The 24,832-nt window shown below is 43.4% G+C and overlaps 1 protein-coding gene across 1 annotated transcript in view; it reads left to right on the top strand.

Annotated features, from left to right (window-relative positions):
- Positions 1-24,832, top strand: part of CDK13 (cyclin dependent kinase 13) — a 215,078-nt gene that overhangs the window by 67,798 nt on the left and 122,448 nt on the right. The window contains exon 6 of the mRNA XM_053714566.1: positions 21,539-21,728. Within this exon, the coding sequence (XP_053570541.1) occupies positions 21,539-21,728 (190 nt within the window). The remainder of the gene's footprint in view (positions 1-21,538; positions 21,729-24,832) is intronic.

Below are 24,832 nucleotides of genomic sequence, written 5' to 3' on the forward strand. Positions count from 1 at the left end.
ACAGATGGAAGGTCAACCTCGAGGAAAAGTTTTCTGGTTCCCAGTACCAGGGTGGAGTTCTTGGGCACGATTATAGATTCCGTGTCCATGAAGATTTTTTCTCACGGACAAGCGACGCACAAAGATGGCGTCTACCTGTCTTGCCATTCAGTCTACAGTGAGACCATCTGTAGCTCGGTGCATAAAAAAGATTGGGCTCATGGTCTCCAGAATGGACATAATTCCATTCGCCAGGTTTCATCTCAGACCTCTTCAATTGTGCATGTTGAGACACTGGAACAGCGATCATTCCGATCTGTCACAGCCGATATACATGGATGCACAGACTCAGATTTCCCTCTCCTGGTGGATCCTGGGAAATTGTGACCACAGACGCCAGTCTGGCAGGATGGGGAGCTGTTTGGGGTGCCAGGATGGCACAGGGGAAGTGGTCTCGCTTAGATTCTCTTCTTCCAATAAATATTCTGGAGCTTCCAGCTATCTACAATGCTCTGAGGGCATGGCCTTGTCTGGGGGACTTCTATCATAAGGTGTGGAGGACTTACTTGTCCTGGTGTGAGACTCATGGCAACCCTTGGCACAGGGTGAGGGTATCCAGAATTTTGTCCTTTCTTCAAGAAGGGTCTCGCCGCTAGTTCCCTAAAGAGGCAAATTTCGGCTTTATCTGTTCTGTTACACAGGAGACTCTCTGATCTTCCTGACATACAATCCTTTGTTCAGGCTCTATCTTGAATCAGGCCTGTTCTTAAGCAGTCTGCTCCCCCTTGGAACTTTAAACATGGTACTTAATGTCTTGCAGAAGGTTCTGTTTGAACCTATGCATTCTCTTGACATCATAATTCTATCATGGAAGGTTCTCTTTCTGTTGGCCATTGCATCGGCACAGAGAGTTTCTGAGCTGGCGGTCTTACAATATGAGCCCCCTTATCTGGTGTTTCATGCGGATAAGGCTGTTCTTCGCACTGGGGTAGGGTTTCTCCCCAAGGTGGTGTCTAACCGCAACATCAATCAGGAGATAGTCGTTCCTTTCTTATGTCCTAATCCTTCTTCTCCTAAGGAGAGGTTACTTCATAATCTGGACATGGTTCGTGCCTTGAAATTTTATCTTCAGGCCACAAAGGATTTCAGACATCTAACTCTCTCTTTTTGTTGTGTATTCAGGGAAGCGCAGGGGTCAGAACTTCTGCTACTTCTTTGTCTTTTTGGCTGAGGAGCCTGATCTGCTTGGCCTATGAGACAGCGAGTCAGCCTCCTCAGAGGATTACTGCTCATTCCACTAGAGCGGTAGCTTCATCTTGGTCATTCAAGAATGAGGCTTCTGTGGAGCAGATTTGCAAAGCGGCTACCAGGTCCTCCTTGCATACTTTCACTAAGTTTTACAAAATTTTGACGCTTCTGCGGAAGCGGTTTTTGGGAGACAGGTTCTACAGGCTGTGTGGTGCCCTCAGATTAAAGGTCCGCCTTTTACCCTCCCGGTTTCATTCAGTGTCCTCTAGAACTTGAGTATGTGTTCCCACTAGTAATGAATGAAGCCGTTTACTTTAGATGGAAAACATAAATTATTCTTACCTGATAATTTTATTTCCATTGAGGGGAGGAGAGTCCACGGCCCCCGCCCGTAGCTCCGATGGGCGGACCTAAAAATTTTTATTCTCTTCAGGCACCATTTATATCCTAATATTTCTCCTACTGTTCCTTGTCCTTTCTGCAGAATGACTGGGGGATGAGGGCAGTGGGGGGAGGTATTTAAGCCTTTTGCTAGGGTGTCTTTGCCGCCTCCTGGTGGCCAGGTTCTTAATTCCCACTAGTAATGAATGAAGCCGTGGACTCTCCTCCCCTCGATGGAAATAAAATTATCGGGTAAGCATAATTTGTTTTTGCACTAATATTGTTTTTACTGAAGGGGCCATGCAGGTTTTCCTGATCCTGGACTTAATCCTGATAGCAATAATAGAAGGACAGACAATTGTATGCAGGGATAGATGTATCTGATTCCTGAAAGAATATTGGGGGCTTTTAATTTGGACTAGTGTTCTAGTCCCGGTGCCAATAGTTGCCTTTTGGGGCAAGAAACAGACCTTTTGCTTTGTTTCTTCTACAATATAAGATTACCTTCTAGATACATTTCATTCAGTCTGTCGCCACAGGTCTGCGACAATCTGGAAATATTGGATATGTGTCAAAATTGGCAACTTTCATGATTCAGATAGAACGTGCAATCTTACACAACTTTTAAATGTATGCTTTGTTGAAGAGTAAACCTAGGTAGACTCAGAAGCAGCAATGCATTACTGGGAGCTAGCTAAACATATATCGGGTGAACCAATGTCAAGAGGCATATATGTACAGCCATCAATTTCCAGCTAATTCTCAGTTGTGCATTGCTGCTCCCTAGCTTACCTGGGTATTCTCTTCAACAAACTCTGAATTATGACAGTTTATTTTAACTTTACTATTCCTTTAGACGAGGAGGCAACTTGCCACACAAGTTTTCCTTCGGTTGTTAGAAAAGTAGTGCTTGCAGAAATTGATCTCCTTACCTCTCGCAGCGATTTCCACGTAGTACATTCTTTCAGAAGATACTGATCACCCTTCTCTCATGGAGTAGATGTGTTTAAAATAGATTTTACCTTTTTGTCTGAAAAGACTATTATAATGCTTGCAGATTTGGAGTGTGTTCACTCTGAACATTTTTTGAGAACTTGTACATCTTTATTTTAAAGTAATCCTGCATTATAACCTTGTGGATAGTTCTCATGACTTGATTTTAAAAATGTGTTAATGTCGCTTTGAGCATTGAAGCTTGTCCATTCTAACATTTTGTATAAATAACTGTGTATAAAATGTGATGTTTTTCGTGTTTTTTTGTTTTTTAAAAAAAGATTAACTTTCTTTTCCTCCTTAATATAAAGAGAGGCCACAGCATCATTCCTTACTGTTAAGATATACTGAACCTGGCCACCAGGAGGAGGCAAAGACACCCCAGCCAAAGGCTTAAAGGGACAGTCAAATCCAAAAAAAACCTTTCATGTTTCAAATAGGGCATGCAATTTTAAACAACTTCCAATTTACTTTTATCACCAATTTTGCTTTTTTTCTCTTGGTATTCTTAGTTGAACGCTAAACCTAGGAGGTTCATATGCTAATTTCTTATACCTTGAAGGCCGCCTCTAATCTAAATGCATTTTGTTAGTTTTTCACCACTAGAGGGCATTAGTTCACGTGTTTCATATAGATAACATTGACCTCATGACCGTGAATTTACCATGGAGACAGCTCTGATCGGCTAAAATGCAAGTCTGTCAAAGGAACTGAAATAAGGGGGCAGTCTGCTGAGGCTTGGATACAAGGTAATTACAGAAGTAAAACGTGTATAATTATAACTGTTGGTTATGCAAAACTGGGGAATTGGTAATTAAGGGATTATCTATCTTTTTAAACAACAAAAATTATGGTGTTGACTGTCTCTTTAAATACCTCCTCCCACTTCCCCCATTTCCCAGTCATTCTTTGCCTTTCGTCACAGGAGGATGGCAGGGAAGTGTCAGAAGATTTCGGAGTAGTTCCTTAGGAAGGGTATCTGTCCTTCAATATGGGACTGGAGTTTTAAGTAGTCTTCTCAGTGAGAGCATTGACGAAAGTTTGAGTCTGGAGATGCAGGAAGAGTCTTTCTATGAACCCATCCAGACTGCCTGCTAACAGCTCCTAAGCCGAGTTTCACTGCCTGCTTGTTTTCTCACTCAAGTCCATGTCAGGAGCGATGCTACAAGACTCACACTTGAGAGGCTGTGTTTCTGTTCCATAGCATGGATTCTGGTAAGATCGTTTCAATTTTTTAATATTTTTGAAAATGCTTGAAGACAGGGTCACAGTGTGGCTCCTTTTTACTTAATAGAATCATGGGTTAATATCTCCTGAGGGGGATTATTGAATAGTGGGGATTAATCAAATGTGATGCTTTGATGTTATGCTGCGTTGTGTGAGATTTTTATGGGCTCATAGGCTGTTTATGTGGCTGGAACGCACAGGTTTTTACTTTCGCTTTGTGTGCTGCTTTCTCAAAGCAGGGGCGGTCCTGCCTTGCGCACAATGTGACCGGGAGTGGTCTCCCTCTCATTTCCTCTTTCTTGACCGAGCTGACTGTCGGAGAAGACGCTATTTCTCTGTATTGTCTGGGTCTAGGAGGTGGTGAGTGCCCCAGCCATTGGAAGTATAAAGGTGCCGTTTTTTAAGAAATAAAGATCGTTTATTTTCTGTGTCCTGCTATTATTAGCTTAAGCTATGGAGGATTCTGATATATCAGAGGGTACTCCCTCTGTTTCAAATAGTAATACCTGTTGAGGCTTTGGTATGCCCACCCTCTGAGTTATGTTCCACATGCCTTGACAACATTATTCGGTCAAAGAAGGTTAACCCTTTTAGTACCACTGAGCCGTGCACCTCTGAGGACTCGCCGTCCTGTGAGGTGCATACCCAACATTCATCTCCTCTTACACACGCAGCTTCCCATAGCACGCTTGATCCTCCATCTGGAGGGGTCCTTTTACCGGCAGATTTTACCTCGCAGTTGCGTTACCTCGTCCTGCTAAAGGCAAGTGAAAGGTTAAACGTAACTCCTGCCCCGGGGTCATCATGATTTATTGGATTTTACTGCTCTGTCTTTTATCCAAGAATGAGTTGCACTCTGAGGCTTCAGAGAATGAACTTTCTGGGACGGAGTCTGTGCCTCTAAGCCTCCTGCTGTGGAGGAACCAGCCTTTTAGCATTAGGATTGAACACTTACGTTTTCTTCTAAATGAAGTCCTGTCTACATTAGAGGTTCCAGAGGCCAAGCTGCCTGATGAACCTTTGATTCCTAAATTAGACAGTTTACGAGGACAGGGTAGTACCTTTAACTTTTCCTGTGCCTGTAAAGATGGCAAACATTATTAAGAACGAATGGGACAAAATTGGATCTTCCTTTTCCCCTTTGTCTTCCTTTTAAAAAATGATTCTCGGTCCCAGACTCTAGTTCATTGCACTTCCGTTCGGTCTAGCTACTGCTCCGAGAATTTTTACAAAGGTTCTAGGGGCTCTTCTAGCCGTTGCCAGAACCCGGGGTATAGCAGTAGCTCCCAACTTTGATGATATTCTGGTACAAGCACCATCTTTTTGTCTGGCGGAAGACCATTCGGAATCTCTTCTCTCTCTTCTTCGATCTCACGGATGGAAGATAAATCTAGAAAAGAGTTCGCTTATACCAAGCACCAGGGTGGAATTCCTGGGTACTATAATAGACTCCATATCCATGAGGATATTTCTCTTGTAAGATGTATCGAGTACACGGATTCATCCATACTTGTGGGATATTCTCTTTCCCTACAGGAAGTGGCAAAGAGAGCACCCACAGCAGAGCTGTCTATATAGCTCCACCCCCCAGTCATTCTCTTCTCCTACTCTAACTGCTAGGAAGGGTAAAGTGAGTGTGTTGACAAAAATGTTAGTTTTTATTTTCTCAAGCAAAAGTTTGTTATTTTAAATGGTACCGGTGTGTACTATTTACTCTCTGGCAGAAAAGAGATGAAGATTTCTGCAGGTAGGATGATGATTTTAGCACTTTGTAACTAAAATCCACTGCTGTTCTCACAAGGACTGAGGAGTACAGGAAAACTTCAGTTGGGGGAACAGTTTGCAGGCTAAACTGCTTTGAGATATGTTCAGTCTAATTTTTTTCTAGAAAAGGCTGACAATATCCCCATGAGGGAAGGGTGAGCTGTATTCAGAGACTTAGTAAGAATCCCAGCTTGCACAAAGGGCTCATTAGTTACTGGTGACACTGATAAAGAAAAACGTTTTTATTATTATTGCAATAACGTTTTTTTGAGGGACTTTAAGGGTTCTTTGTGGCTTGTTTTAAGGGTTATTAACCCGCATGGCTAGTTTAGGAAACACTCTGTTGTATTTCTTTTAGGCCCCATGACATTGAGTGAGGTGAGAGGGGCCTATTTTCGTGCCTCAGTTGCGCAGTTTCTTTTCCTCAGAGACATCCAACTGCTTCTCCAGAGGGTCCTGCTGTCTTTGAGGGCTGTAAAGAAGTTTTTTCCCCCCACAAATCGTTCATAAAGGGCAGGTAGGCGCCACAGCAGAGCTGTGGCAAGGTGCTGAACGTTTTTACCGGTTTTTGAAGTTTTGTCAATCCGGTTTTTACATTAAGGGGTTAATAGTTTATTTGCATAGCTGTGCAAAGTTACTAAGGCTTTATGATGCTACTGTAAAAATTTTTTTGAGTTTACTGCTTTTTTACACTGTTTTGCAGAGTTTGTGGTAATCTACAAAAGGTTATACAGACTGCGCAAAGGTTAGGGTATATATGCTTTAAGATTTAAGGGGATATTTCTCCTAAATCCCCAGGGGAAAGGACAACAGAGAACAATTAAAATCTAAAGTGCCAGTACAGGCAAAATATACCCAAGAAAAAGAGAGTATGCAATTTAGTGTTTATATAAAAAATAATTTATTCTTCAACAAATGTCACAAAAAGAACCTAAAAATAAAAATATGTATCACATGAGATGAAAATCTCCTAGGTATAAATTAAACCTTATACAAGAATTCAGACAATAAAATATGTGATTGGCCAATCTCTATTAAAATGTGAGTAATCTATAAAAGCATTTACACAAGGAAAATTACACATATATTGTAGGTTACTAATGTAAGCAACTAGAACTGTATGTATCAGAATATCAAGCAATTTGTAACACAATATCTATCATCAAATTATCTACTGATAATCTAAGAGTATGTGCGCTAAGTGCATAAACCAAATAGCTTCCGTTTAAATATGGCTAAGTCAGCATATCAGTAAAATGTCCACAAAGGTGCAGATGAATATGAGTGATTTACTGGTATCCGTGATTCCTTTAATGTAGCACAGTGTTTTTTAGTGCTCTAATGGATCCACTAGAAACTACAGGTACCTGTTTAAGTGATCCTTTTAAGTTCAGCTCTTAGAATGGAGTGAGCTGTCTTCTTTGTCTGATGTCACCTTTTAGAAGAAAATGCCTCCAAAATAAGACAAGCAGCCTTTGTCAAGCTTGACAAAGGCTGCTTGTCTTATTTTGGAGGCATTTTATTTTTAGGTTCTTTTTGTGACATTTGTTGAAGAATAAATTATTTTTTATATAAACACTAAATTGCATGCTCTCTTTTTCTTGGGTATATTTTGCCTGTACTGGCGCTTTAGATTTTAATTGTTCTCTGTTTGCAGAGTTTGTGCAGCTTTTTTTCTCTTAAAGGCACAGTACCGTTTTTTCTAAGTATTATTTACTTTGAATAAAGTGTTTTCCAAGCTTGCTTGTTTCATTACTAGCCTGTTTAACATATCTAACACTAAGGAAAATCCTTGTTTAATGTGTTTAGAAGCCATTGTGGAACCCCCTCTTAGAATGTGTCCCACTTGCACTGATATGTCTATAAATTATAAAGAGCATATTTTAGCAATGAAAAATATAGCAATAGATGATTCTCAGACAGAAGGAAATGAGTTTTTGACATCTAGCTCTCCCCAAGTGTCACAACCAGTACAAGTAAAGCTGAGCAGTCTGACGCTTTAATAGCCTTATCTGATATACCCTCACAATGTTCTGAAGTAGGGGTAAGGGATCTGTTATCTGAGGGAGAAATTTGATTCAGGAAAGACGCTCCCTCAGACAGATTCGGACATGACGGCCTTTAAATTTAAGCTTGAACACCTCCGCTTACTGCTCAGGGAGGTATTAGCGACTCTAGATGATTGTGACCCCATAGTGGTTCCAGAGAAATTGTGTAAAATGGACAAATACTTAGGGGTTCCTGTTTACACTGATGTTTTTCCAGTCCCTAAGAGGATTGTGAATATTGTTACTAAGGAGTGGGATAGACCAGGTATTCCGTTTGCTCCCCCTCCTGTTTTTAAGAAAATGTTTCTCATATCTGACACCATGCGGGACTCGTGGCAGACGGTTCCTAAGGTGGAGGGAGCTATTTCTACTCTATCTAAATGTACAACTATACCTATCAAAGACAGTTGTGCTTTCAAAGATCCTATAGATAAAAAATTAGAGGGTTTCCTGAAGAAAATTTTTGTTCAAGGTTTTCTTCTCCAACCTATTGCGTGCATTGTTCCTGTAACTACTGCAGCTGCTTTCTGGTTCGAGGCTCTAGAAGAGGCTCTTCAGATGGAGACTCCATTAGAGGATATTATGGATAGAGTTAAGGCTCTTAAGTTGGCTAATTCTTTCGTTACAGATGCCGCTTTCCAACTGGCTAAGTTAGCGGCAAAGAATTCAGGTTTTGCCATTTTAGCACGCAGGGCGTTATGGCTTAAGTCCTGGTCTGCTGATGTATCATCAAAATCTAAACTTTTGAACATCCCTTTCAAAGGAAAGACCCTATTCAGGCCTGAACTGAAAGAGATTATTTCAGACATCACTGGAGGGAAAGGCCATGCTCTCCCTCAGGATAAGACAAATAAATTGAGGACCAAACAAAATAATTTTCGTTCCTTTCAGAATTTCAAGGGTGGTCCCGCTTCAGCTTCCCCTGCTGCAAAGCAAGAGGGGAATTTTGCCCAATCCAAGTCAGTCTGGAGACCTAACCAGGCTTGGAACAAGGGCAAACAGGCCAAAAAGCCTGCAGCTGCCTCTAAGACAGCATGAAGTGGTAGCCCCCGATCCGGGACCGGATCTAGTAGGGGGCAGACTCTCTCTCTTCGCTCAGGCTTGGGCAAGAGATGTCCACAATTCCTGGGCTTTAAAAATTGTGTCCCAGGGATATCTTCTGGACTTCAAAGACTCTTCCCCCAAGGGGGAGGTTTCACATTTCTCAATTGTCTGCAAACCAGACAAAGAGAGAGGCGTTCTTACGCCGTGTAGAAGACCTACATACCATGGGAGTGATCTGCCCAGTTCCAAAAGCGGAAAAAGGGCTAGGGTTTTGCTCAAACCTGTTTGTGGTTCCCTAAAAAGAGGGAACTTTCAGACCAATCTTGGATCTCAAAATTCTAAACAAGTTCCTCAGAGTACCATCATTCAAGATGGAGACTATTAGGACTATTCTACCTCTGATCCAGGAGGGTCAATATATGACTACCGTGGACATAAAGGATGCGTATCTACACATCCCTATTCACAGAGATTCTCATCAATTCCTCAGATTCGCCTTTCTGAACAGGCATTACCAGTTTGTGGCCCTTCCCTTCGAGATAGCCACGGCTCCCAGACTTTTCACAAAGGTGCTAGAGTCCCTTTTGGCGGTTCTAAGGCCGCGGGGCATAGCAGTGGCGCCTTATCTAGACGACATATTAATTCAAGCGTCGACTTTCCAACTAGCCAAGTCTCACACGGACATCGCGTTGGCTTTTCTGAGATCTCACGGGTGGAAGGTGAACATAAAGAGTTCTCTCTTCCCTCTCACAAGAGCTTCCTTCCTAGGGACTCTGATAGACTCGGTAGAAATGAAAATATTTCTGAAGGAGGTCAGAAAATCAAAACTCTTAACCACTTGCCGAGCTCTTCATTCCATTCCTCGGCCGTCAGTGGCTCAGTGCATGGAGGTAATCTGACTCATGGTAGCGGCAATGGACATAGTCCCTTTTGTCTGCCTACACCTCAGACCACTGCAACTATGCATGCTCAAACAGTGGAATGGGGATTATGCAGATTTATCTCCTCAACTGCATCTGGACCAAGAGACCAGAGATTCTCTTTGGTGGTTGTCTCAGGACCACCTGTCTCAGGGAATGTGTTTCCGCAGCCCAGAGTGGCTCATAGTAACGACAGATGCCAGCCTGTTAGGCTGGGGTGCAGTCTGGAACTCCCTGTAAGCACAGGGCTTATGGTCTCAGGAGGAAACTCTCCTCCCGATAAACATTCTAGAACTGAGAGCGATCTTCAATGCGCTTCAGGCGTGGCCCCAGCTTGCTGCGGCCAAATTCATCAGATTTTAGTCGGACAACATCACGACTGTAGCTTATATCAATCATCAAGGAGGAACGCGGAGTTCTCTAGCGATGATGGAGGTAACCAAAATAATCCGATGGGAGGAGGATCACTCTTGCCATCTCTCGGCAATCCATATCCCAGGAGTAGAGAACTGGGAGGCGGATTTCCTAAGTCGTCAGACTTTTCATCCGTGGGAGTGGGAGCTCCATCCGGAGGTTTTTGCCCAGCTGACTCAGCTATGGGGCACACCAGAATTGGATTTGATGGCGTCCCGTCAGAATGCCAAACTTCCTTGTTACGGGTCCAGGTCCCGAGATCCCCAGGCGGTACTGATAGATGCTCTAGCAGTGCCCTGGTCCTTCAATCTGGCCTATGTATTTCCACCGTTTCCTCTCCTCCCATGTCTGGTTGCCAGAATCAAGCAGGAGAGAGCTTCTGTGATTCTGATAGCACCTGGGTGGCCACGCAGGGCTTGGTATGCAGACCTAGTGGACATGTCATCGGTTCCACCGTGGACTCTGCAGGACCTTCTAATCCAAGGTCCATTCACGCATCCAAATCTAATATCTCTGCGTCTGACTGCTTGGAGATTGAACGCCTGATTCTATCAAAGCGTGGTTTCTCTGAGTCGGTCATTGATACCCTGATTCAAGCTAGAAAGCCTGTCACCAGGAAGATCTATCATAAGATTTGGTGCAAATATTTTTATTGGTGTGAATGCAAGGGTTACTCATGGAGTAAGATTAGGATTCCTAGAATATTGTCCTTTCTCCAAGAAGGATTGGAGAAGGGATTATCAGCTAGTTCCTTTAAAAGGACAAATATCGGCTTTGTCTATTCTTTTACACAAACGTCTGGCAGATGTCCCAGACGTTCAAGCCTTTAGTCAGGCCTTGGTTAGGATCAAGCCTGTTTTTAAACCTGTTGCTCCGCCATGGAGCCTAAACTTAGTAATTAAAGTTCTTCAAGGGGTTCCGTTTGAACCTATGCATTCCATAGATATTAAGCTTCTATCTTGGAAAGTTTTGTTTTTAGTAGCTATCTCTTCTGCTCGAAGAGTTTCTGAGTTATCTGCTTTACAGTGTGATTCACCTTACTTTGTTTTCCATGCAGATAAGGTGGTTTTGTGTACCAAACCTGGGTTTTTTCCCAAGGTTGTTTCTAATAGGAATATCAATCAGGAGATTGTTGTTCCTTCACTGTGTCCTAATCCTTCATCAAAGAAGGAACGTCTGTTGCACAATCTTGATGTGGTTCATGCTTTAAAGTTCTACTTACAAGCAACTAAAGATTTCCGTCAAACATCTTCATTGTTTGTTGTTTATTCTGGTAAACGGAAAGGTCAAAAGGCTACGGCTACCTCTCTTTCCTTTTGGTTGAAAAGCATCATCTGTTTGGCCTATGAGACTGCTGGCCAGCAGCCTCCTGAAAGAATTACTGCTCATTCTACTAGAGCAGTGGCTTCCACATGGGCTTTTAAAAATGAGGCTTCTGTTGAACAGATTTGTAAGGCGGCGACTTGGTCTTCGCTTCATACTTTTTCCAAATTTTCCAAATTCGATACTTTTGCTTCTTCGGAGGCTATTTTTGGGAGAAAGGTTCTACAAGCAGTGGTGCCTTCCGTTTAAGGTTACCTGTCTTGTCCCTTCCTTCATCCGTGTCCTAAAGCTTTGGTATTGGTATCCCACAAGTATGGATGAATCCGTGGACTCGATACATCTTACAAGAGAAAACATAATTTATGCTTACCTGATAAATTTATTTCTCTTGTAATGTATCGAGTTCACGGCCCGCCCTGTTTGTTTACGACAGGCAGTATATTTTTATTTAAATAACTTCAGTCACCACTGCACCCTAATAGTTTCTCCTTTTTCTTCCTAGCCTTCGGTCGAATGACTGGGGGGTGGAGTTAAGGGAGGAGCTATATAGACAGCTCTGCTGTGGGTGCTCTCTTTGCCACTTCCTGTAGGGAAGGAGAATATCCCACAAGTATGGATGAATCCGTGGACTCGATACATCACAAGAGAGAGTAATTTATCAGGTAAGCATAAATTATGTTTCTTAACAGGCCAGAGACATTGCAAGCTAGATTCGGCATGTCTTGCCCTTTCGGACCTCTTTAAAGCCCTCTGTGGCTCAGTGTATGGAGGTGATTGGTCTCATGGTGTCTAGCATGGACATCATTCCTTTGCCAGGTTCCGTTTCAGACCATTGCAACTGTGCATGCTTAGGCAGTGGAACTGCGATCATTCGGATCTGTCTCAACCTTTTTCTCTGGACAACCGGTCGAGAGAATCGCTCTCTTGGTGACTCTGTCCAGATCATCTGTCCCAAAGGAACATCCTTTCTCAGACAATCCTGGGAGATTGTGACTACAGATGCAAGTCTATCAGGATGGGGAGCTTTTTGGGGTGCCAAGAAGGCACAGGGCCTGTGGACTCAATAGGAATGCTCTCTCTCGATCAACATTCTGGAACTTCGGGCAATCTTCAAATCTCTGAGGACTTGGCCCCTTCTGGATTCGTCCCAGTTTCAGATTCCAATCAGACGATATAACTTTCAGGGTGGAACGAGAAGCTCCTTAACAATGAGGAAAATATCTTGGGTTCTGGAGTGGGTGGAGGCCCACAGCTGTTCGCTGTCAGCGATCCATATTCCCAGTGTGGACAACTGGGATGTGGATTTTCTCAGCAGACAATCCTTTCATCCGGGGGAATGGTCTCTCCATCCCAAAGTGTTTGCGGAGATATGCAACAACTATGGGTTGAGGTCCAGGGATTCTCAGGCAGATTAATAGATGCATTAGCAGTGCCTTGGAGGTTGTCTAATTTACCCTTTCCTGCCGTTACCACTCCTTCCTCGTGTAGTAGCCCGCACTAAGCAGGGGCAGGCAGTGATACTGATTGCTCCATTGTGGCCGCAAAGGATGTGGTTCGCGGATCTGGTGGGGATGTCATCGTCTCCTCTGTGGAAGTTACCTTGTTGCAGGGATCTGCTGGAACAAGGTCCTTTTGTTAATCAAAATCTAGATTCTCTGAGACTGCATGGAGATTGAACGCTTAGTCCTATCCAAGAGAGGTTTTTCTAAGAGAGTTATTGATACTTATTCAAGCTCGTAAAGTGTTTACTCGTCGCATCTATCATAAGGTGTGGAGAACCTACTTATTCTGGTGTGAAGAGCTTGGATTTTCCTGGCATAAAGTTAAGGTTTCCAGGATGGAGAAGGGTCTTTCTGCCAGTTCCCTGAGGGGACAGATTTCGTCCCTGTCTGATTTACTGCACAAGAGGCTCGCTGACCTTCCAGATGTACAGTCCTTTAAGTCTCTGACTAGGATCAGGCCTGTGTTTTAGATCTAATGCTCTTCCTTGGAGTCTAAATCTTGTTCTTAAGGTTTTGCAATGGGCTCCATCTGAGCCTATGCATGAAATTGACATTAAATTGTTGTCCTGGAAGGTTCTTTTTCTACTGGCTATTGCTTCTGTGCGCAGAGTATCTGAGATTGGTGCCTTGCAATGTGAGCCTCCTTATCTGGTGTTCCATTCTAATAATGCTTTCCTACTTACTAAGTTAGGTTTTCTTCCTAAGGTCGTGTCAGACCGCAACATTAATCAAGAGATTGTGGTTCCTTCCATCTGTCCCTATCCTTCTTTGAAGGAAAGTTTGCTTCATAATTTGGACGTGATTCGCGGCCTTGAAGTTCTATCTTCAGGCTACTAAGGATTTTAGACACTTTTGCCTTGTTTGTGGTCTATTCCGGGAAGCGTAAGGGTCAGAAGGTCTCTTAGACTTCCTTGTCTTTTTGGTAAAGGAGTGTTATCCGCTTAGCTTATGAGAAAGCCGGACATAAACCTCCTCAGAGGATTACGGCTCATTCTACTAGTGCAGTGGCTTCCTCTTGGGCCTTTAAGAACGAGGCCTCTATGGATCAGATTTGTAAGGCTACCTGGTCCTCCTTACATAATTTTTTTTTTTTTTTTTTTTTTTTTTTTTTTTTTTTTTTTATAAAACTTTTATTGAAATATAATTGCGATACAATAAAATGCAGATTCTAGAAACAATTGTACAGTTGGTAGGTGGGTGTCAGTGGCCTCACTCTTTGCAAGAGTCCATGGGGTTTAAAGTCCAAGTAGTCCCTGAATTGGGGCATATTGAGTGAGGGGGATCCAATGACAGCCCTCTTAGTTGTGGTAAGTTCCCAGTTTGTTAAGACAGTAGCGCAATTGGAAAATAAGTGAGTCCGTACGTTTCAGCTGCAACGTACATGGCTGTAAACAGTTATTAACAATTGTAAACAGTTATAAACAAATAACAAATGCCTTTCTGTCCTTTAGTATCGCCTTACCTGCCTATGTAACATAAGAGTAATGTATAGTGAAGGGGAAAGAGGGAGGGGAAAGGTAAAAAGAGGGGGGAAGGGAGGGGGGGGGGGGAAGAGAGGGAGAGGGGAGAGGAGAGGAGGGGAGGGGGAGGAGGGGGGGCGGAGGGAGGGGGTTGGTCTGGTCGGAGGCATTGTTCTCTACGGGGTGCCGGGCGGGGTAGAGTGTGACGTCTCTCTCAGGGTATGGGAGAGAGACTCCCAGTAGAACCGGACTTCGTGAAAGAAGGCTAGATTGCCATTCTTGAAGAAGGAATACTCTTCCCCCTCCAAGAGTTCCGAGATGTGGTGGAACCATTCCTGGGTCGTGGGGGCAGTTGAGGATTTCCATTTCCGGGAGATGAGTGCCTTCGCACTATTTATAGTTATTTGTAGGAGTTTCCATCTGATCTTGCAGATCTTGCCAAATTTGTGGTTCAGGAGGGCAGTGAGGGGTGTTAAGCTAAATGTTGGACCCATGAGCTCTTTAAGGAATCTCTCTACTCTCCTCCAGAAAGGGGAGATCACTGGGCAGTACCACCATATATGGGCCATCGTTCCCACTGCCCCGCACCCCCTCCAGCAAGTGGCGCCTGCTCTTGGGTAAATTTGTTTGATTCTTTCGGGTGTGAGGTACCAACGGAATAGGATCTTATGATTCAGTTCTAAGATTCTAGCTAGGGACGAGGACTTGGAAGTGCTATATAGAATCGCCAGCCATTGCTCTTCAGATATTTCTCTTCCTAGTTCTGCCTGCCAGTGGAGCTTGTATGAGGGGGGTATTGCCATAGGGGTATTGTCCAACATTTTCTTTGCTATAGAAAGGGAGCTGCGGGGCGGGGAGCCTGACAGGCACAGCTTTTCAAATGGGGTCGGTTCTCTAGTTAGACTGTCCTTGTGGGGTGAGATTTTCAGGAGGTGTGTCAGTTGGGCATATTTGAGCCAGGAGGAGAAGCTCCCCCCAGCTATGTCTGTCATTTGTGAGCGCGTTTTTAGAGTGTGGTTAGAGACTAGGTTGGCAAATGGGGTTGTGTTAGACATACCGCCTGGGCAATGCCTCTCCGCCAATAGGCCTCCCAGGAATTCGGCATTGTGTGATATTGGTGTCATCGGGGAGATAGGGGAAGAAATACCCTTGTCTTTGGCTCGTATTACGTCCCAGGTCTTGAAAAGGTGGGCATAGAGTTGGGATGTCTTTGCGAGGGGTGGTCGGGCTGAGGGGCTGATCCAAGCTAAAGGGCCCAGGTTAGGTGAGGTTAGAAGGAATGAGTCGATAGATGCCCATGCTTTGCTATTTGTGTTGTCATGCCATTCAAGAACTCTCTGCATCACTATTGCCTTATAATATTGCTGGATCGAGGGTACACCCAATCCACCTGCTCCCAGTGGGGACATAATTACTTTTTTGCTAATGCGTGGTTTAATACTGCCCCAGATGAATGAGTTTAGCATTGACTGTATTTGGTGGAGGTATGTGTTTGGTAGGTGTATTGGCACCGCCTGCATTATGTAAAGCAGTCGTGGGAGGGCTGTCATCTTGACCGCCTGTATGCGGCCCCACCACGAAAGTGGCTTGTTTTGCCAGTTGTCTAGCTCTTTCTTGAGTCTGTGCATAATAGGTATGTAGTTATGTTTAAACAATTTGCCACTATTTGGGGTAAGATAGACACCAAGGTATTTAATTTTGTCATAGTTTAGTTTGTAGGGGCAACAATTCGCCAAAGCTGCAAACTGCTGCCTTTCAATGTTTATATTTAAAATCTCAGATTTCCTAGCGTTGATGAGGAAGTTGGAATGGGCACTAAATCTATCAAACTCTCCTAATAGGTGAGGTAGTGAGGTACTCGGGTAGGTGAGTAGAAGTAGGACATCGTCCGCGTAGAGTGTTACTTTATATGTGTTAGGACCTAGCTCTAATCCTGTAATGTTGGGGTTATTTCTGATCTGAGAGGCCAGGACTTCCATTGAGATGGCGAAAAGGAGTGGAGACAAGGGGCATCCCTGCCTCGTCCCATTTCTTATCTCGAAGCTGTCAGAGAGAATACCATTGGCCTTAACCCGTGCCGAGGGTTGGGAGTATAGGCTGAGAATTCTTTGGATCATTACCCTTCCTATGCCAAAGGCGGACAGACAAGAATGGAGAAATTCCCAGTCCAGCCGGTCAAAGGCTTTTTCAGCGTCGGTTGATATTACAATTGATGGTGCGTTAGACCGGCTGGACTGTTCTATTAAGTGGAGTACCCGGATGGTATTGTCTCGTGCTTCCCTTCTGGGAATGAACCCTGTTTGGTCTACATGGATGATTTCGGGAAGGATTGTGTTCAATCGTGTCGCTAATATTTTTGCGTAAAGTTTGATGTCAGAATTTAGTAGCGAGATAGGTCTATAATTTTCCACTTTTTGGGGGTCCCTGTCCGCCTTTGGCAAAACAATGATATGGGCTTCTAAGGTGTGTTTGGGCCATGGTACCTGCTTATCTATTGTAGCGAACATGGAGGTTAGGTGTGGGGCTAATAGCTGTCTAAACTGTTTATAGTATATGTTGGTGAACCCATCGGGCCCAGGGCTCTTGCGTAGTGGAAGGGATTTTATTGCTAGGAGTACCTCTGAGGTAGTAATTGGGGCTTCCAGGGTTTCTGATAGCTCTGGGGGGAGTACCGGTAGGGCGGCTTCTCCAATGTACTGTTCCCGCGCCTGTGGGGTGGCCGCGAGTGAGGGGCTTGGTAGGTTGTATAAGTTGTTGTAGAAAGACCTGAATTGGTCCACGATTTGGTGGCTGCTAAGGGCTTGATGGCCGGCAGAGTCGATTAGACTGTGTATGTAGGAGCTGAGTTTTTGTTCCTTGAGAGATTTAGCTAGGGAGGGGCCTATCTTGGGGGGACATTTTGTGCTGTAGCTCTATGTCACGAATGCTCTGTGTCGCGGACCTATATGATTCTCGGTATTGTTTAGTCAGCTGTGCTTTGTGTTTAATTATTTCGCCTCTAATTACACATTTGTGGGCCTCCCATAGGGTGTGCGGTGCTATATCTGGTGTATTGTTTAGTTCAAAATATTCTTTTAGTTTCTCTGCCAAGCGTGTGGACAGCTCAGGTCTTTTTAGCAGTGATTCATCGAGTCTCCACACATAAGGGGAGAGGGGCCTATCTGACCAGTTTAATATGGTTGACACCATGGCATGATCTGTCCAACTAATGGGTTCTATGTCGGCGTCCCTCACAAGGCTGTAGGTGATCTGGTCAGTGAAAATATAGTCTATACGTGAGTAGCACCTGTGTGGGTTAGAGAAAAACGTGTAGTCGCGTTGGCCTGGATGTTTCACCCGCCAAATGTCTATCAGGGTAAGTTTGTGGGTGGTCGTGGTTATGTCTTGGATGGTTTTGAGGGGTACACTGCCTCGGCCTAGGGAGCAGTCAATGCAAGGGTCAAGGGCTACGTTCAAATCCCCGGCCATGACTAGAGAACCCTTTTGAACCTGGAGTATCTTATTTGCGACTTTTCTGAAAAACTGTGCCTGTTTGGAGTTTGGGGTGTAGATGTTGGCCAGGGTAATAGGTCGATTGTATAGAAGGCCAGTAAGGATTAGCCATCTGCCCCCTGGGTCTGCCTCTATTTGTGACAATTGAAACGGTAATGATCTATGGAACATAATCCCTACCCCTCCACGCTTGCTGGTATGGGACGCAAAGTATGCAGTGGGGAAGTCTCTATTTGAGAATTTAGGTGAGTTATCTTTCGGGAAGTGCGTCTCCTGTATGAAGACTACATCTGCCTTAGCTCTTTTAAAACAGGAGAGGGCGACCGACCTCTTTGTGGGTGAGTTCAGTCCCCTGGCGTTAAGGGTTATGAGTTTGATGGTGTGTGTTCCGGTGGGGGGGGAATACTGTGTCGCTGTGAGAGTCATTCTAAGCTAATAGTGGGGAGGGGGAGGTGGGAAGGGTGGGAGCCATACTGGTTCTGTGCTGTGTGTTCACAAGGGGGATTGTACCTTATGTCGGATGGATCCAGGTCCCGGGGCTGAATTTCAGGGTGAGTCGTGCGGGTCCGACCAGACCAGGGAGAAGGGGGAGGGAAAATAAGTGGTGGTTGAGGCGGTTCAGAGAAGGCATATCTGAAATGGTAAAAGGCAAACGTAAACAAAAACAAAGCAACATGTGTAAAACTTAAACTAAAAGCATAAACATATCTCATGCTACACTTGTAGGTGGATAGAAATGAAAAAACAATAAAAAAGGAGGGGGGGAGTAGTATGGGGGGAATAAGTAGCTGCTACGACTTGCGGTAGCAGGTCGGCCTCAGGATATGGGGCTGGAATTATGAGGTATAAACACTGCCACAGGGAGCAAACTCTCTGTAGGATGGTTAACCTTTCGTCGTACTTTTGGCGCATATGGCGCAGCACTCATATACTTGGTTTATTGTATACATAGCACATGTGGCATAATAAAGCATAAACACAATTAACTATTAGTACTATGCAGAGAAGAAAAGAAAAGGAGAAAAAAGGGCATAATAAAACAAAACAGTAACAAAGCAACAGGTAGGTGCTTAGGATGTGGCATAATGTCTATATAAAACACACCGCACTGTGGCAATGTGTAACATGGCAATCAACAGATATAGGTTACTTAACACAAGGTAGTCCTTGCAGTCAGGTGACTGCTCCTTGGTTCGGGGGCATTCCCTTGGAGGGCTTGGTCTTTTTCCCGTGGTGGACAGGAGTCCATTCTTGCCTGTGTGGTCTTGATGGGCGCTGGTCTTTGGGGGCTTCCTGTAGCGATGGGAGACTGGGTTGCGAGATCTTTAATGATGAGCAGAAGTCATCCAGGTCCTCAGTTGATCTGTAGATTGCAGTTGTATTATCCTTGATCACTTTGAGGCAAAATGGAAAGCCCCATCTGTAGGGGATTCCAAGGTCTCTGAGGTGTAAGGTGAGGTATCTGGTCTCCCGTCGCTTGGCTAGTGTGAGCTGACTTAAATCGGCAAAAAATTGAAGTGCACAGCCCTTGTGTGCTATGGGTGATTTCTTCCTCGCCGCAGTGAGGATATCTTCTTTGTCTCTGAAACTTGTGAATTTTATAATTATGTCCCTTGGAGGGGCTGCATCTTTGGGAGTTGGCCTCAAAGCTCTGTGGTACCGGTCGAGCGGATACTCAATTTCTTCTTTGTTATCCATAAGTGTATTAAACAAGGTCTGTAAATAGGGGAGGAGCTCTGGGGTTTTGATGTTCTCAGTGACACCCCGGATTCTAATGTTCTGGCGTCTCCCCCTATTATCCAAGTCTTCCACTTGGTTCTGTAGTTGTGTTATTAGAGTGGAATGGTGGGATGTCTGTTGTGACTGAGCATCCAGCAGCCTATCTGTGTGTTCTGAGTCTTCTTCTAGTTGTGCTATTCTATTGCCAATTTCACTTATCTCTTTTCTAACTTCAGATAAGCTGGATTTTAACATGGAGCTGACTTGGGCAATAAAGTTGTTGAAATCCTCTTTGGAGGGTAGAGATTGCAGGTCTGCTTTAGTGAGCATTGTCTCTGTTGTGCCTGTATCTGATGTGGATGATAATGAAGGCAGATTTTCTGAATGTTCAGTTGGGTCTGAAGCAGCCATTTCAACTGCTTTGAAAAAATTATGAACTGTAGGGGTTGCGCTGCTCTTACTGGGGTTTTCAGCTCTGGGTGCCCTCCTGGCTGACATAGTGGGAAGGGGGCCCTTCTGTTGTGATATAATGGTTCAGTTGTTGTAGCTAGGAGCAAGTTTAATGATAGATGGAGCGCCTGCAAGTGTGCATTATCTCCCTCTTCACTAGGTATAGTGAGGCTGCAGTTCCTGTGCTGATGTGATTATCGGCGCCATCTTTGTGTCATGCAGCGCAGTGGTCCACATAGGGTGCAGGGGTAATTGGTGGGTGATGGAGGTTAGATAGGCTATATGGCGTGATTTGCCCGTTTGGGGGTGTAGTTACCCCTATGTGAAGTTATTGTGGTGAAGCCAAGATGTGTGTGTTATGACTAACATGTCTGCTTTACGTTCTCACCCCTCGCATGGTGTCCGCGTGGCTAGTCAGATGGAGAGCGCTGGTCGTGAGGTGTAGAGTTGCTCCTCCGGTAAGCAGTGTGAAGGCTTTTGTGTGCGTTGCACCTCAGTAGCGGGTGTTGTTAAGGCTCGATGTAGGCCATGTGGGTAGCCGTCAGAAGGCCGCGGGAGGCCGCGGTAGTGTGCGGTGCTAAATATAACACCGGGTCTTCTCCGCCTCACTTCATGTGATCCCTGGGCTGTTGGGAGACAGACGCACTAGTTATTAGCTTCCAGCTCGCAGGTTCTATGGTGTTAGGGCTGTTTTTGGGCCGACCCTACTTCAGAGCTCTACTTGCTAGCGACCATCTTGGACGCCGGCTAGCTCCGCCCCCCTCCTTACATAATTTTTATAAATTTGACAAGTTTGATGTTTTTGCTTCTGCTGAAGCAGCTTTCGGGAGAAAAGTGTTCCAGGCCGTGGTGCACTCAGATTAGGGTCCGTCTCTTCTTCTTCTTTTTTTTTTTTTTTTTTTTTTTTTTTTTTTTTTGTCCCTCCCTTTATCATTCAGTGTCCTCTAGAGCTTGGGTATAGTTTTCCCAATAGTAAGGAATGATGCCGTGGACTCTCCTTATATTAAGAAGGAAAACATAAAATATGCTTACCAGATAATTTAATTTCCTTCTGTATAAGGAGAGTCCACGGGCCCCCGCCCGTGTTCTCAGATGGGCGGCCTTCTAAATTGTTTTTCTTCTGGCACCATTTATACCCTGATATTTCTCCTACTGTTCCTTGTTTCCTCGGCAGAATGACTGCGGGATGGGGGAAGTGGGAGAGGGATTTAAGACTTTGGCTGCGGGTTGTGTGCCTCCTCCTGGTGGCCAGGTTCAATGTTTCCCAACAGTAAGGAATGATGCCGTGGACTCACCTTATAGAGAAGGAAATTAAATTATCTGGTAAGCATAATTTATGTTTTCCAGCCCCATAGTATATTTGTCTCCTTGTAATTAATTGTAATTACCTAGTTTTATGTTTACTACTTCTTGATATGCACCTTATTTATACTGTTATGGGTGCTTTTAAAAATCTACCTTTCTCAGTGCCTTGTACAGAGCCTTTTTGTTATAAATGTTCTATGCACACACACAAAGAATGTGAAAGATACATGGGGTGATTGTGCAGTAAAACAGCATTCTTTTTCCTACAGGAGCATTTTACCTTGTCTTTGAGTATATGGACCATGACCTAATGGGTCTACTAGAATCTGGATTAGTGCTCTTCAATGAACATCATATTAAGTCCTTCATGAGACAGCTTATGGAAGGCTTGGACTACTGTCATAAGCGGAACTTTTTGCACAGGGACATCAAGTGTTCAAATATTCTACTGAACAATAGGTAAGTCAGATTTTGTCTGTATTGTAAAAGTATGTTTTTGTCTGTGAATATGGCTAAAAAGTTTAGGTGCTCAGAAGAAACCCATACATGGCTCACTTGCTACAATTTTTATATTGTATCTTTTAAATTTATACCATCACGTTACTGTAATAGCTACTGTTTTATCTGAAATACACATAAACACTGAGTTTCTAATATAAAAAAATCCCACCTTTTTAAGTCTGAAAATTTGTGGATTTTCCTATTCTGAGGATTGGAAGTGCACATTTGTAGACTTCACAAGCCTAACCCAGCCACTATTATCACGATTTGTTCTCTGCAGCGGTGATGAGATACAGTCTTGCCAACAAAATAACAGCAGCAAGCCTTGTCATTAGTAACAAGTCTTGATTGACTTCACCAAATAAAGCAGGTGGTGGGAGGAATGTGAAGGGACAGACAACTTCGTCTTTTTATTGTTTAAAGAAAGAGAGAACACCTTTACTTCCAATTCCTCAGCTTTGCATAACCAACATTGTTATATTAATATACTTTATAACTTTTAAGATTGCCTGTTTCTAAGCCCCTGAAGGTTGTCCCTTATCGCAGTGATTTTTTATTTTTGTTTGGTTTGACATTACACGGTATTGAATAACACAGAATAAATGACACGTGTTACAGGGAATATAACATGACAAAGACCATCCAAGCTGAAGAAATAAAGTCTGTTGCTGGAGACACTGTAGAATGTGCACATTCTCTTTTGCTTGGCTTCCCCAAACTGTTTCTATATAACATGAATGATAGCCTCTCATCCATAGCAAGCAACAACTGTGGTAGGTATTGCTGACTAGCTCAACCTTTTAATTTCAAATGAGAAAGTCCAATAAAGTTAAGCGTAACCTGAAGACATAAAAATAAACCATAACTAATGTGATTTAATCTTCAATTGATGCAAATAACTGATCTAAAAGAAAACTTTGTTCTGCTCAATATTGTTGATGGCAGAGAGAGAATATAGAGGGAGAGAAACCACATATCCTGGTCACTAATTTATTTATTTTGTTAAATGAATAGTACAGATCATTCTCTTATATCACCATAGTTCTAGCATTGCTTCATGGGTGTCTATTCCAGATTTTATGTAATGATATCTTTCCAAACTTAGGAAGGAATCTACCTGCATCGTCCATTTCCTTTGCTTTGGTACCTTGGGAGATTTCCATATCTGTGAAATGAGAGCGTTTGCTCCATTGAGCATAATTTAAAGGGATTGTTTGGCTTTATCTTAGGCAAGTAGTGGAAAAGTATTGCATGTATCAGGATACATTGTCTGTTATTTCTGACCAAAAGGACTGCAACTTAGGGCAAGTCTGGCATACATTAAGGATTGAAGCCTCTCCATCAGGACACATGTGTATGCTTGTAGATCTGTTTAATCCTGGCAGGTCTAAAGTACCATTGAGATAAGAATTTGTGCTGAACGAAGTGAAAGAGCTGAGTGTACGTAAATCACAATGAAAAAGTCTCCACATCCAGCTCCCCCAATTCAAAGGTTTTAGTTTACCCTCACATGTAAGTCCCTGTAGTATACATTCACGTATGTGCCGCCTTTGGGCATTTTCTGTTTGCCAGGTAGCAATGGGGATGTCTTGATTGTGATTGTAGGGTGTCATTGGGGGAAACACACGTAGATATGAGTGCTAAAAAAAAAACTCGACAAAGTTAAGTCCTCAATTATCTTGGGACTATTCTTAGGAGAAATTCACGCCAATTTTCCAACATTACTTTGGCATAAAATGTCTCCATCAAGGTGCACCTAAGCTTTATTTGGAATTATGACTACATTCAATTATCCTCAATAGGATGGCCAGTCTATATTGATGCAAGTTAGGGGCACCTAATCCACCTCCCTAAACAGTCTGCTTCTGAATTCTTGGTTTGATTTTCTGCCATAATAACATTTTTAATGTTGACTGTAATCTGAAAATATATGAATGAGGTTGAGGTAGTGGCAAAGTTTGCATTATATATAGCATCTAAAGCAAAATGTTTATTTTCACCACCCCTATTTGCCCAAACCAAGGAAGGAGCTTATTACTCTAGCTAGTAAGGTCTATAGTAATATTCGTATAGATGGTTTGGGTCGGCGGAAAGATATATATTCCTAGGTATCCCAGTATTTCTATTGTCAAAGCGAATAGGAGTGGAGGAAAGGGGACAGCCCTGCTAGGTTCTGTTCTTGATCATAAATGGGTCTGATAGTATCCTGTTTATTTTCGGCATCAGATGAGACTAGGACGAGAGGAATATTGTGGACTCAAACTTATTAGGCAAGCTGAACTATACAAAGGGTATTATCCCTTGCTACTGTAACCGGTATGAAGCCCATCTGGTCTGGTGAAACCAAGTGGGGTAAATATCTGTTTGTTCAATCTGCCAGAATTTTGCCAAAAATTAACGGTGTTTACAGGACCACTAAATACAGTAGAATTGCATAATTAACAAGTCCATAATAAATAGACAATGCAATAACACTTTCTCTGAATTTCACAAAAGCAGTATTTCTTTTCTGGCAAATGTATTTCTCTTGTTAAGTGTATCCAGTCCACGGATCATCCATTACTTATGGAATATATTCTCCTTCCCAACAGGAAGTTGCAAGAGTCCAACCACAGCAAAGCTGCTATATAGCTCCTCCCCTAACTGCCATATTCAGTCATTCTCTTGCAAGCCTCAACATAGATAGGAGGTCGTGAGAGTCTGTGGTGATTTTATACTTAGTTTATTCTTCAATCAAAAGTTTATTTTTAAATGGCACCGGAGTGTGCTGTTTTTCTCAGGCAGTATTTGGAAGAAGAATCTGCCTGCGTTTTTCTATGATCTTAGCAGACGTAACTGAGATCCATTTGCTGTTCTCACACATTCTGAGGAGTGAGGTACTTCAGAGGGGGAATGGCGTGCAGGTTTTCCTGCAGATAAGGTACGTGCAGTAAAATATTTTTCTAGGAATGGAATTGACTAAAAATATACTGCTGATACCGAAGTAATGTAAGTAAAGCCTTAAATGCAGTGATAGCGACTGGTATCAGGCTTATTAATAGAGATACATACTCTTATAAAAA

The sequence above is a fragment of the Bombina bombina genome, chromosome 5 (assembly GCF_027579735.1).
Source record: "Bombina bombina isolate aBomBom1 chromosome 5, aBomBom1.pri, whole genome shotgun sequence".
Lineage (NCBI taxonomy): Eukaryota > Metazoa > Chordata > Amphibia > Anura > Bombinatoridae > Bombina > Bombina bombina.